Source organism: Cyphomyrmex costatus, unplaced genomic scaffold (assembly GCF_001594065.2).
Source record: "Cyphomyrmex costatus isolate MS0001 unplaced genomic scaffold, Ccosl1.0 scaffold142, whole genome shotgun sequence".
Taxonomy (NCBI): Eukaryota; Metazoa; Arthropoda; class Insecta; order Hymenoptera; family Formicidae; genus Cyphomyrmex; species Cyphomyrmex costatus.
Genome location: NW_017275413.1, coordinates 347,915 through 361,325, shown reverse-complemented (window position 1 = coordinate 361,325; position 13,411 = coordinate 347,915). Strand labels below are relative to the sequence as shown.

At 46.1% G+C, this 13,411-nt stretch overlaps 1 protein-coding gene across 1 annotated transcript in view; it reads right to left on the bottom strand.

Moving 5' to 3' along the window:
* The window catches only part of LOC108783129 (uncharacterized), a 41,882-nt gene extending 39,736 nt beyond the window's left edge, over positions 1–2,146 (bottom strand). Inside the window, exon 1 of the mRNA XM_018551621.1 lies at positions 1,010–2,146. Within this exon, the coding sequence (XP_018407123.1) occupies positions 1,010–2,146 (1,137 nt within the window). The remainder of the gene's footprint in view (positions 1–1,009) is intronic.
* Positions 2,147–13,411: the final 11,265 nt, after the last annotated feature.

The following is a 13,411-nucleotide window of genomic DNA, read 5'->3' as shown; positions in this document are numbered from 1 at the left end:
CTCTCTCTCTCTCTCTCTCTCTCTCTCTCTCTCTCTCTCTCTCTCTCTCTCTCTCTTTCTTTCACTTCGGGCTTGGCAAAGCTCCGGAAACTGGATCGAAGCGCCGTTGCACAAACGAGGAGCGTCGACGGACGAAACGGCGGCAACGGCGTCAGCCACAGGCACTGCTGCACGAGCGTATATACATAATTAGACGCAATTAAGCGTCCGCCTTATCTGCACACGACGAGAGATCTTTTTCTCCGTTCCCCTTTTTCTCTATTTTCCCTCTTACTCCTCAAGCATGCCGCGCCCGAGATCTCTCGCGGTTTTTCCACCTCGCCGTGAAGATAAATCCCATCGACCAATAAACCCCGCGTTTCAGTGGGCCGCCGCGGTAAGTTCTCCGCACAGTGGGTTGCCGCGTACAAAACGACCAATCCACGTGGCTAGAAGCTCGAAAGTCAATTTTCCAGGAATAAGGATAAGAAAGTAGAATTTACGGGCTGAATATAGGGCAGTTTCGCGGTGACGTTATTACGATTCTCCGCACACGGTTAACGCATAGTATAGCACAATTATTGTAACCGTATCTTTCTCGATCGTTCTCTTCTTTGAGAACATCGCTGGGAAAATATAAGAAATATTAGAGGAAAAACATTTGATGCATTAATATGTAAATCTTGGCCGCGCGCGCACCAGTACAGACGATTGCAAGTGAAAACTTGAAAGGCATATGAAAAATCTATTTAATTTCATCCGCAGATCTCTACATTTCACGCTGAATAAGCAACGACTAAAGCAAAGCGTCCACCGGGACGCATTCCGACGCAGAGCTTATCGGTCGCGCTTCGTTTATCGGTTAAATCGCGTCGACTCCTCGATCGGTGGAGAGAGATTATATCTCGATGCCTCCCGCAAACGTCCTCTAACTTAATCCTTTCGGCGGTTCGTGAACCCTACCTGAGGGACATCCCTCGCGCTTACGGGACGCCAGGTCCGTCAGGCTAATCCGCTTGAATGTACTCACCTTGTTGTGCGGCAGCTGTGTGGGTACGTAGAGCGGCGGATCCAAGCCCGGATTCGTGACGGCGTGACGTCCGATAATCCTGTCGGCCGCTTTCGCGTCGTAGCCTTCCGGCTGGCCGATATGGAAGCCCTTGCTCTTGACCCAGAAGCGGAACTTGCTGTTCTCGGCGCTGTTCACTTCCTCCCCGCGTAAAGTCCGCAAAATACGCGCGTACTTCTTGATGGTGATCGTCTTAGTCTTGGCGAGATCACCATACGTCTTGATCACCCACGGCTGATAAGCGTTGAACATGGCGTCGTTTTGAAATTTTCTTGGTGATGCGGCGGCTCCGTCGACTCCCTTCGGGCCTTGTCCCTTTGGCATGCCATACGCGCCGCCATTCATATTCGGTGACGACATCGTCGAATAAGACATTGCTATTCCCGTCTTTGTGTCCACTGTGGCGGTACCGCCCGCCGCGTATCCGCCATTTAACGAGTTCGCGGCGCCGGAAGCGGCTAAGGAACCACCGGTCATGTTGGAGATGTCGAGGTACGAGACGGACGAGCTCTTACCTAGGTTCGTGGCATTGCCGACGAAGGTCGCCATGGTGGTCGACATGTAGGGAATTGGCGTAGGTGGCATGGCGAGGCTTCCGGCGCACAGACCGGCCGTTTGTCCGCCCGTCAAGCCCAGCCCGGTTACGGAAGCGTACGACGGCACGTCCGACATGTTCGACGTGGTCGGCCAGCTAGTCGAAAGCACGGAATTGTTCGATATATCGTTCGTCGAGGCCGTGTTGGCAGCCGTCGAAGTGGACGATGATTTGGTCTGAGTAGCCGATCTTGAGACGGAAGTTCCGCGACTCTTCGAAATCGGACTATCGGTTGAGATATTCGAAATCGAAGATGCCGAGGACGCTGAGTTGGGACAGCTACTGTTCTTCCCTCCGCTCGTCGAGGTCCCACGGGATTTCTTCGTCGGCGGTTCGTCCCGAGTGCTGTTCATCGAGTTCAAATTGCCATGGGACGGGCTGTTGTTATTCTCGCTTCTCGAGCGTTTGCTCGACGTTCCCGTGGACAGTGATTGGCTTGACGGAGTCGGCGAGCTGTTCACCGGTGCTCTGCGACGTAAACCCATCGTTGTCGCGCTAGCCATACTGTGCGTGTTTACGTGTCGCAACCGAGATTCTGCTCACCGTTATCCTGCGACCAGCACATCGACCCTGCCCAGCACACTTTAAGCACAAGATCATACAAGATCACACTACAGAGATCATCCACGATCACTCGTAACACTGCAACGTTCTCGTACGAGATTCAATAAGTCACTCCCGGCGATGATGGTTTATATCAAGTATTGCCCAAGAAACGACGTTTTCCTTCCGGGAACGACGATAACGTCGCAGTAAGGTGATGTTGCGACCCTGGAAACAAAAGAGGGATGAAATGTGACGAGAAGAATTAGCTATGCGCAATTAAGTGGCGGAAATGTTTAAGAGCGAGGGGCGCCGCTAATGGACTAGCTGAGTGGGTGGAGACTATCACCAGTGGGAGAGGTAGATTATAGCTGCTCGGGGATATAATACGCGGCAGAAATTCACTCGGGAAATTGACTCCCGGCATTTTCCACCTTCTGTCCGATAATAGACGCTCGGCGTGGCAAAACTCTCGCTGTGAAAACTCTCCGTATTAAATGATCAGATCGTTCTCGCTTTCTTCGAGCTTGTATATCGAAAAATTGTAGACCTCCGTTAACACTCAGCGAGCTCGATCATTTATTTTGAAAGCAACGTAAGCAAGAAATTTCGCTGAAATCAGTACGGCCGGATTGCATTTTTTGCATCCATTTCGTTTTGAAACCCGCAACCAGCAGCGTCGCATTAATAAAATTTATGCCTAGAGGCTTATAATCTTCGAGTGCCCCACTCTAGTTCTCATCTCTACTTTACAATAACTTTATAATAAATACAACTCTTTTTGCATATGTCTGACTAAAATCATAAATACACCGACGAGATACTATTAACAGTATTTTGACGATGACAAATATCAACGTTAATCATGTCATTAATCACATTTTGTTAAAAAGATGGCAGCGTCAAGTACGCATACTGTTAAGATGTTATCTATTTCAATGACTTGAATAAAAAATCGTACCACAAATACGATTGATCAAATTAAATAATTTTTTTTTAAAGCTGTACCGCTCCTGGCGTTTTGACGCCCTGTTGCTAGATTATCAAAATTCGTAGTGCTACTCATCATACTTGAATTTCTCACAAAACTATTTTTCTTTCCCTGTGACCTCAATCACAAAAGCTCATATAGGTTCAGCTCAAATAGCGCTATTGTCCGCTACTATCTTTTGAGGTAAACAGTTTCAAGAAGACAATTTAGACACTATTATTATAAACTATGCAAAGAGGATGAACCTTTCTATGAGAGGAAGGACCAATTACTCTCACTTGTACACATCATTCGCTTGAGGTAGAAGCCTCGTGTTTCTTCGTGGATATCACGTTTCATCTCTAACCGCATATGAAGAAATGAGGACTTTTCGCAAGAACGGCATTAAGGATAGTCAACGTCGCTGGCACAATTAGCTAGCAGTTTACACGACGTACTAAACATAGGGAAACCGGTTAGCCGCCGCGACCTTCCTTTCGCGCGTGTTTCGGACTATTTTTACGCCCCGTGTATCTGCATGACCGATATCGAAGTAAAATATAATATACCATCATATGTCATTGAAAGGAAAAAAAAAAAAACACCCCGATGCAGGATCGAACGGTTATTGCTCTCAATCCCCCGCAGCGAAAACTGTAGCGACGGGGCCGGAAAATAATGAGATGTAACGACCTAAAAATAAAGCTACCCCTTCGCACGATTGTCCGTCCCCTCCCCCCTCAGCCCTGAGATATACATCGGGCACCCTTGTGTGAATTGTCACGCCCTCCGACGAACGTTTTATCTCACGCTGCTTTATCTAGGATCGACAAAAAACTTCTGACGATTTGTCTGTGTTCATATGCCGAGCGTAAATTTGTGTAACGAGGCGAGATGTGTTTTCGAGATCACCGCAAATGTATCGAAGTTCACGTACATACTACGGATAAATGCGGTCGAGCGGTACAACCCGCAATCGCGGCGAGTACCTATAAGAGCGGGGAGCTAATTCAATAAGCTCGATCGAACTGTCCATCCACCTTGGGCAGTTCGCTAACGGCTAACGGTCCAAGAGCGACACTTAAAGCCCCCATGGGTCGTAGAATATCAGGATAATCCTCGATATAGCGGGTCGACGAGTCGTTCCATGCACCGTGACGGAAGGATATCAAAATGAAATCTTGTAGAGCTCGGAAACAGCCAATTTTGTCTGTGCAGACTTTGGGCTATGCTAATACGCAAATTGTTGAAAATCGTAGGAGACATTCAATAAGCATGATTTGAGCAAATTGAAATGGCTGCTTCGATAAGACTTTAAACATCACGGAGGAAACAAGATAAAGAATTAAATTTTCCATCTTATACGTGAAAATAACTTGTAAAATAACAGTTTGCGAAATAATTGAAATGCTCAGTATTATTTAACTGATTAATAAAGTAGACTTCAATTTATAGTCAGAAATTATATAAACAAATAAAATTTATATAAAACATTTAATCTATTACATACACAATAATTTTAATACGGAGTTAAATAATTATCAAATATATATATATAGTCGAAATTTTTTATTACTCAAAAATAGATCAGTCTAATATCATTAAGAAACAATATAAAAGTGACAGGTAATAATGAGATGTTTATCATATCCATGATAAAGGCTATTTATTCTAATATCAATAAAGCAGATCGAGATATATTCCTAAATACTCCAGTTTGGATCGCTTGATATACCTCAGCGGGAGAGTCACGCGATGAACAGGCATTGGGACAGATTTCTTATTTTCGCGATTATCGCCCTCGGGAATGTCAATCAGCGAGTCGACTGGTCGACCGACAGACTGGGTTCCCGAGTAAAATGGCAAACCTCTGCGGTTTACGCCAGACAATCGAGAAACAAGCCCGCTGGCGGAAACTAATTCAATGAGGCCGATCGAAGCGTCTAGCGCGGTGGCTTGCATAATGGCCGGACCGCGATGTACGCGATTTCCTTCAATTGTCAGCGAGCCAGAAAGGGAGGGAAGAGAGGGGAGAAAGAGAGAGCGAGAGGAGCGAGAGGGGGGGGCGAGTGAAATGGAAGGCAGGATACGGTCGAAAAGTCACAGTGATACCATCGTCAGATAACCGACATTGTCCTAATACGGAGATACGATCGCGCGAACGTGCGAAAAGGTTTATTTCGAGAGCCGTGATCCCGGAGCACCTTAATTAACGGCTCGATTAAGTACCCATTAACTACCGCGGTCTCATTTAACCCACGCTGCCGGTCCACGAGCTCGTAGAGACGGAATCAATAGGAAGAGACCAAAGGGAGCAAAATTATAGTACGTATCGTAGAATATTTGTGCTCTTTATTTTTAGAAGAGTACGTTCTCTCAACTTATAATAAGATACGAAAATGATTTCCTCACTAGTGTAATGCGATATTTAATAGAAACGGAAAAAATAATATTGAGGATATATTAGGTATATAGTCTCTGCAAAAGTAACTAAAATTGGAAATTTAGACTTTCCGTATATTAAAATGAGCATTATATTTTTATGAAACAGTCCAATAAGATCAATATTTCTTATATATTTAACAGTACAATTTTAATTTAAATGACATTTTTTATTTTGCGTTAATTATTTTTGAAAATTATGTCTATATTTATTTATTTTTATTAAAATAATTTTTAATCCAGAGATTCTAAATCGTCGCCAATTTTCTGCATTATTTTCAAATACACAATATAGAAAAATCTGTAACTTTTTATTGTAATATACACTCTTAAAAATTCGCGCGTGCATGATAAGTAAATCTAAATATTAATAAAGGATAATTAATTTTGAAAAAACGATAAATATCAGGATGTTCCGATTCTCCATAAAATCAAACATTCGTATCACATATTTAAAACTTCACATTCATAATTATGAAAATCTCATTAAAACGTATAACATACACAAGCTTGTTGTTTAGGCTGCAACTTAGGATTGAATTTTCACGAGTGACTGCAGAGTCTTGCGGTCTTCTCTGGAAACGTAGAATTTTAACGTGTCGAGAGAAACTTAATAAGCGTCTAAAGCACGAGGTCGCAAATTAAGTTACCTCGTCGCGTTCCGATTTCGTTGAATACAGCAGTGCGCAAACGCCTCGCTTCGGACGGAAACCCGACGAGGTGAAAAAACTGCGAGAGTCTGCATTCATGAGTGGGTGACCTGATTAGGTTAGCGGCGGACTGCGCTTAGATAACTCGCGACGAACAATCGGACAGACATACCTAGCGAAGTCGAGCGGGTGCGCTCGGGGGTGGAAGGAGAGAGAGGAGAGAGAGATTCAATAAGACCGATCGAACCGTCTCCGTCCGGTACGGACGGTAGTCCGGTATAATGGCCTCGGCGCGCGATATATCCACGCGCTCCTTTAGGTGGCAGAAACGGGGCCCCGGGACAGCGATATGTCTCGGCTTAGAGCCGCACACAAGTCACGTAGTGGCATGGGACCACCACCGAGTATTATAGCGCGTCCCCTGCCGTCCCCGTCGATCCTCCCCTTTACCGCGTCGCTCTGTCTCTCCCTTCTTCTCTCTCTCTACTATATCGCTCTCCTTCTCGCTTCACGCGTCTCTCTCTCTCTCTCTCTCCCCTCTTCGTGTACATATTACTCGGCGTATAATGTGGGTGCCACTTGCACACCGAGCGGCCGGGTGTCACGCTACGTGCTTCCTGCCCGTAGGCCATAGTGCGACAAAAGGCCTTATGTCCGCCCGCTCGTGGGACACTCGTGATCGCAATGTGTAATCAAGCTCGCATGGCCACTGTATTACCACGTACGCCCACCCGTTGTACGCGTGCATACGCAGCAGTTTCGGTTATCCGTTTCCCGCGCAGGACACTACCGTCCTGCCGCTCCACCTCCTTCTCCACCCCTTCGTCCTTGTCCCACCCGCCGATCGGTTTCGTAACGGCGGTGTCTCGCAGCCACTGATCGCTGGCGAATTCGCGGCCGTTATTTCAACTGGAAAGAGAGAACCGAATGTTCTTTTTTTTTTCTTTAGTACCGCAAGTAAAGGTATACACATGCGACACACGAAGTTATTTCTGAAATAAGGTCGCCAAACTCTGAACGAGATAAAATCAGACGATCTCTCTCTCTCTCTCTTTCTCATGAATTTGACGAAACATTTTTGTCTGCCGCAGAATTCTACAAGTATATCCAAATTTAAAAAAGTTACAGTTTAGAATAAATAGTACTTTTTTTAAAGGAAATATTAAGATTTCCTTCCGAGATACGTATTTCACACCAACGTTTTACAATTTAAGTATAGATTTATAAATTTATAATTTGCTACACGATATATGTATACAGCTTCTTTGTTACATGTCGTAATATCAAATTAATTTATTAGAAACGACGGAAGTTGTCTGTATTTATATGAAAAAATAATAACGGTATTCTCACATTTTCTAAGGTTACCAGATATTTTTACAAAATTCTGACGCAGACGAAAGATATTTATAATTCAAAAAAATGCTTTCCAATCTACGATTGTCTTTATTTCATCTCTTGGAATGTGTAGAATACGTCACTTCCGGCGATCTATATATTGGAAATATCATATTAAGAGAGAAAGCGTGTTCTATCTAATTTATTCCATCAGTAGCAAGCAATATGATCAAGAAACACGTTTCTACCTCGCAAATGTCACTCGCAGAAACGGCGTGACGACTCTTCGGCGAAAAAAAACATCGTTTCTTCCGTCGTTAAAAAACTGCTCAAATTAGGAATATACGCAATTGCTTATTAAATAAAATATCTATTTCTGATAAAACTAAAAAAGATGATTTAAAAAACAAACTTGCGATTATTTTACCGAGCCCATCAGATAATATTTTTTTATTGCTGCTAAACGAGTTATTTACTATATATAGTATTAAAATTTGAATAAATTAAAATTTTTTAATTGCCAAATTTAATTGCCAGTGACGCGTGATTTCGATTTTCAAACAAAAATTCGATCGCGAATATTTTTCCCAGGCGGCGATCGAGAGAATATGTCAATCTTAACTCCGCATTAATCGACGAGTGGAGTGAAGGAATCGAAGTAATGATAGGCGAGACAATTTACGATCAATAGACACGTATTTTCGACGAGCGGCAAGTTTATGTGAAATTTCAGGTGAACGTTGGAGACGCAAGACAGGATTGTAATAGATGCATATAATTAACGCGAAGGGTACAAAGTCTCGCGAAATAGCGCGACCTATGCTAAATGTCGTCTATATATAATTGCGCAAGACTCACCAAATATCTTTTCGCGACGAGTTTTATTTTCAAGTGTTGAAGAGGATCAGCGTAACGGGATCACGAGATACAAGTAAATCTGCGCAAGTATCTCGGTCTTGTCGCGATCTTGTTCACCGTAAGAGCCATGTGAGAAGCTATATCCGTCCTTAACTACTTTTATCGATCATCCATCAGACTACCGAGACTACCGTGAGATAGTTTGAGTGATTAGTCGCTTTACATCCGATCGGGTCACTGCTTAAGAAGTATATATAAGAGGTAATGTATCCTCGCGACTAATCTTATAAGTACGACGCATACACGTTCCTTTGTTATAAAACTTTCCCGATCTTGCGATTTTGAATCTAATTATTTTTCAATAAATAACGTGTGCTCTGTAATTTAAAAAATAAATCTACAAAAAATCTCAATTCTCCGCCAATAATGGATTTTAATGGTTCAGCCGATCTTTTTGTTTGATTGTAAAAAAATTCGTAGATAAATTTAAAAAACAAAATACAGTCTAATTTGTATATGATGGTAAAAGTTTATTGTTGAACCTTTCTCAGGTAAGAATTTTTTTCAGATTTTTATACAATACGGAACACAATATGAAAATCTGCACTGAAACTCGAAGACCTAGGTTGCGGATGAAGGGTGAAAATTGCTGACTTAAATGTTCTGATCCTTAAATGTTACCACGTCCACGAAATATACTGCGTAGAATAAATCATTAATAAAAGTTTATCTACAAAGCGGTTCCTTATCGCAAAAAAATGACATTCTATCTCACGCATCGAACAAAAAAAGCCAAATAGCGCGTATTAAAAGTAACTCTTTAGAAAAGAGCTGCGTATTATGCGAAATCAGGATAAACCATCTCATAACACTTCGAAAACCGATAATGAGACTTTTCCCGACATTTCACGAGGTAATGCGCTTAAAACGCGACAAACAACACTCGACCGAACTTTTCGACGTATTTTGCAACGTGACGATTTTTTTTTTCCACCTGCAGAACAGACCACGTCGGAAAAACAATTAACTTCGTCGGACACGAGTTGTCCGCGAAAAGATTAGCCGATTACATCCACCATGAAACTGGCGCGCAAAACGGCGCGGGCGGCCCGTTAGATCCCGTCGGAGAAACCGTCGAACGCTCTCCTCACTCGAGTCCCGGAGTGGCAGTAAGTTGAATTCCCAAACGGGCGGGTGTGGCGACCGGCCCGCAACGGGCACCACAACGGACGAGCGCCGCTATCTCTCCTCCGTCGTTTCCTTCCTCGACATAAGAGAGAGTGTCTTCTTTCCTCCGTTTCGTGAGAGAAAAAGAAAAAGACGGAGAAAACGAACGAAACGTATAATATTCGCTTGGAAAATAACACGGATTTGGTCTTCTCGATCGACGCCTATCGATCAACGATCCCGCGTCACAGAAAGTATATACGGACCTTCTCCAATCACAAAAGAATTTTGGGCGCGATTTAAATGTAGAAGTTGCGATTAAGACAGTACGACGCACATGGAGATTAAAAACGGAATGTACGATCGACGCGATATCCTTTGGCAAAGAATTTGCTGCATTCGCGTAATTTTCAATTTTATTTCTAGAGCGCGGCGATAACGCGGAACGCGCGTGGGAGATCGATTAATAGTTCATAGCACTTATCTGTATAATACACATATTGTAAAAATGATCTACTTTGAAACAATTTCACGAATGATTTATTGTTACAGTCTACCATCGCGAATCATTTGATGAATAAATAAAAAAATAATCGATTAACGTGGACTAAAATATCATTTGTCATCACTTAGCGCACTCTAGTATGAGAAAGGAATTAAATTTCAACAATCGCAAAGAGATCCGACGGATGAAGAGCGGCAAAAAGCATTTTTTACATTATTAGATCCATTTCCACTAATCACATTTGAATATCATAAATTTAAATTTAGCGGAAATTTTTTCATCGGCAATGTTTCGTTCTTATCAATGTTAAAGAATAATTCCCGACAGACGAAAAGTCGTGCATAAACGACCGAGTAACTTTGAAACACCGTGAAAAAACGTCAAAAATTCGCGCGAATAATTTGACAATTATAAATGAATGATCAGAACTCACTTGAGAGAATCGTCGTCTTCACACTGTCACATCGAGATCACACGCATGATCGCTCACGCACTCTGGGCAAAGACCGGCGTTCGACTCACGGAACACCGCTTTCGGGACAAAGAGCCCGGATGGAGATCGAAAAAAGAGAGAGGAAAAAAAAAACGAGATCTCTTGGCACTGTCACCGATCCGCAACGCGGCTCTTCCGTGTCCACCGCGCGCTTCCACCGAGTATGCGAGATCCGTGCCGCGTGTCTGTCCGAAAGTGTCACCTCCCTCTCTATCTCTCTGTCTCTCTCCCCGAATGATTCCGATGTGCCGGCGAAGATCCGTGAAAGGAGGAAGAAGAGGCGCGCGAGATCGTCCTCGCAACCCGGTCTCGCGTGGACGAACGCCGTCGGAGTACTTGGTAGCGGCCACTCTTCTGTGCTTCGCTTTCCTTTTTTTCTCAGCTCTCGTCTTCCACCGGGTAACCACCAGCCCGACGATGTTGACGTCGCGCGGCAACGAGGCGAGTAAAGGAAGACCACGACGACGGCGGCCGGCAGGAGAAAGAGCGGCAGTGGAAGAGTAGAGGAAGGCTGCACGGGGGTGGGGAGAGAGGAGGAGTAAATGGCAGAGCGAGCGAGAGGACAACAGAGAGAGAGAGAGAGAGAGAAAGATAGAATGAGGACAGACGGACAGAATGAGTGAGAAAAACAGAGAGAGAGAGAGAGAGAGAAAGAGAGAAAGAGATGGCGAAAAGGAAGAATCGGAGCAAGAGCGAGCGCCGGCAGACTGGGTTGACTCGGTGGCCGAGCGGTATCTCACCCGCGAAAAGCGTCCCGCGATCAGGTGACAGCGGGAGTACACACCGGCGTTACTCCCGAGAGCGAGAGGGAGAAGCGGGACCGACGGACGAGAGAGGAGTCGAAAACGGAGAGGTAGGATGGCTGATTGCGGTAGCGAGACGAGGACGGTCGAGTCGCAAGCGGAACGTGGAGGGAGCGTAGAGTGGCATGAAGGAGGGACCTAAACACGTCGGAGTGAGAGGGACAGATAGGATGAGACGCGAGAGGGTGAAAAACGGGATAGAAAACGAGCTGACGGAGATAGGCGACGAAGAGAACGATAGCCGGTGCTCGTGCGTTCGCGCTGAGTGTAACTCGACTGGCTGAGGAGGGCAAGGAGAGGTCTCGATGGGATAGAGTGGGATGCGAAGAAACGCCGCCGCGCGCTACAGACGGAGAGAGGGAGAAAATTTCAAGAGGAAAAGAGAGGACTACTTGCTCGCGCGCGCGCGTGTGTGTGTGTAAAGCTAGAGAAAAAGGGAGAATCGGAGCGGCAGTGAGGGAGACAAGGGAGGGCGACCGTGGGTGACGAGGAAGGGCGTAGGGGGGTGCCGACGGAGACCCGACGAGAGAGCGTACGAGCGGGGTGGTCGGTAGGGAGGCAGAGAAGGGCTCCCTGATCGCTTCTGAGTGCAAACGGTTCGGCGTGCGGTGGGACACTGGCAGTCAGTCGGGCGGGCGGGCTGGCTGAAACTGCTGTGGATAGCGGGTGGCGAGCGGCGCGGCGCGGCGCGATACTCTACGGAACGGGACGGGACGGGCCGAGAGCGCCGAGCCGGGCCGGGACCCCCATCTAACACACGCGCGCACACATGCCGGGGCGCTCGCGTGTAGTCGCCACCGACAGAGGCACCGCATGGAGAGGCGCGGCGAACACAGGCGTGCGCATTCACACGGATAGAGTCGGAGTCGGGCTGTCGGACGAACAGTCGGGCGCGGGATGTCGGGGGAGGAAGAGCAATGAGCAAGGCAGGCAAGCAGAGGCAAGCAAGCAGCAGGCCCGTCTATAGGAGCGCGTTACTACGCCAACGGCTTTGCCTGCCTGCCTGCCTGTCTGCCCTCGGCTCGGTATGGCTCGGTCTCGCTCGGGCGCCTGCACTAGCCCGACTTTACCCCGCGCTATCCGTCTCTCCGTTCGTCGTAGTGCTCTCTATGCCTCTCCGTCGTCGTCCTCGTCGCTCTAGCGTGACTCGTCTCTCTCGACACGGACACCTCTCGCTCAATCCTCGTCCCTCTAGCTAGTCTGACTCCGTCGCGTCGTCCCGCTACTCCGACCGCCACGCTGTGCCACGCCGTTCCGCGCCAAGCCTGAGTCGAACCGAATCGCGCCACGCTACCTACTCTCACGCCGCCGTTCGAGCCGATGCTCTCTTCCGTAAGCGCGCACGCTCGTCTCCTTTTTTCCACGCTATATCCGCCGCCTCGTTCTTCCACCCGGAACCCCGTTGCGATATACTCCCCCTCTTTTTTCCTCTCGCGTTACTTTTTCTCGCTACCGCGCCGGTCTTTCGATCTTCTCCGCGGGACGTCTGATTTCCTTCGTCAGAATCCTCGTTTATTGTTACCGCGTTCGCCGTCGTCGGACCTTCGTCATTTCGTCCCCGTGCCAATTCGAAGCCGTGAAGGTCTCTTCTACACGCGGGCGCCCACACCGGAACGATGGCATGCGATAGGCCTGACGTATCTGCCTGCCTACTGGAATTTTTTCAAATTGGACATAACGTTAAGATAAGAGTCGATGACAAAATGGAAAACCGGTTCAAACAATAAAGAATTTCTACAGCTTTCCCGTGGATGTCCTCTGATTTACAACTAAATTTCTCAAAACTCAACATTCTTCTGCTGACATTCCACTAATGGTTTTCGAGAACGGGCAAAATTTAGACCGAGACTAATTTTCAAGTTAAAGGTTTCACATGATGTGGTCATTCGTTACCTGTCTTTTTTTTTAGCTTTGTGAGTAGCACTGAATTATTCAATGAGCGCATCGTGTAAATTTGCGAAGAATCTCGGTTCTTGAAAGAATCTGAAGAAACAGGCCG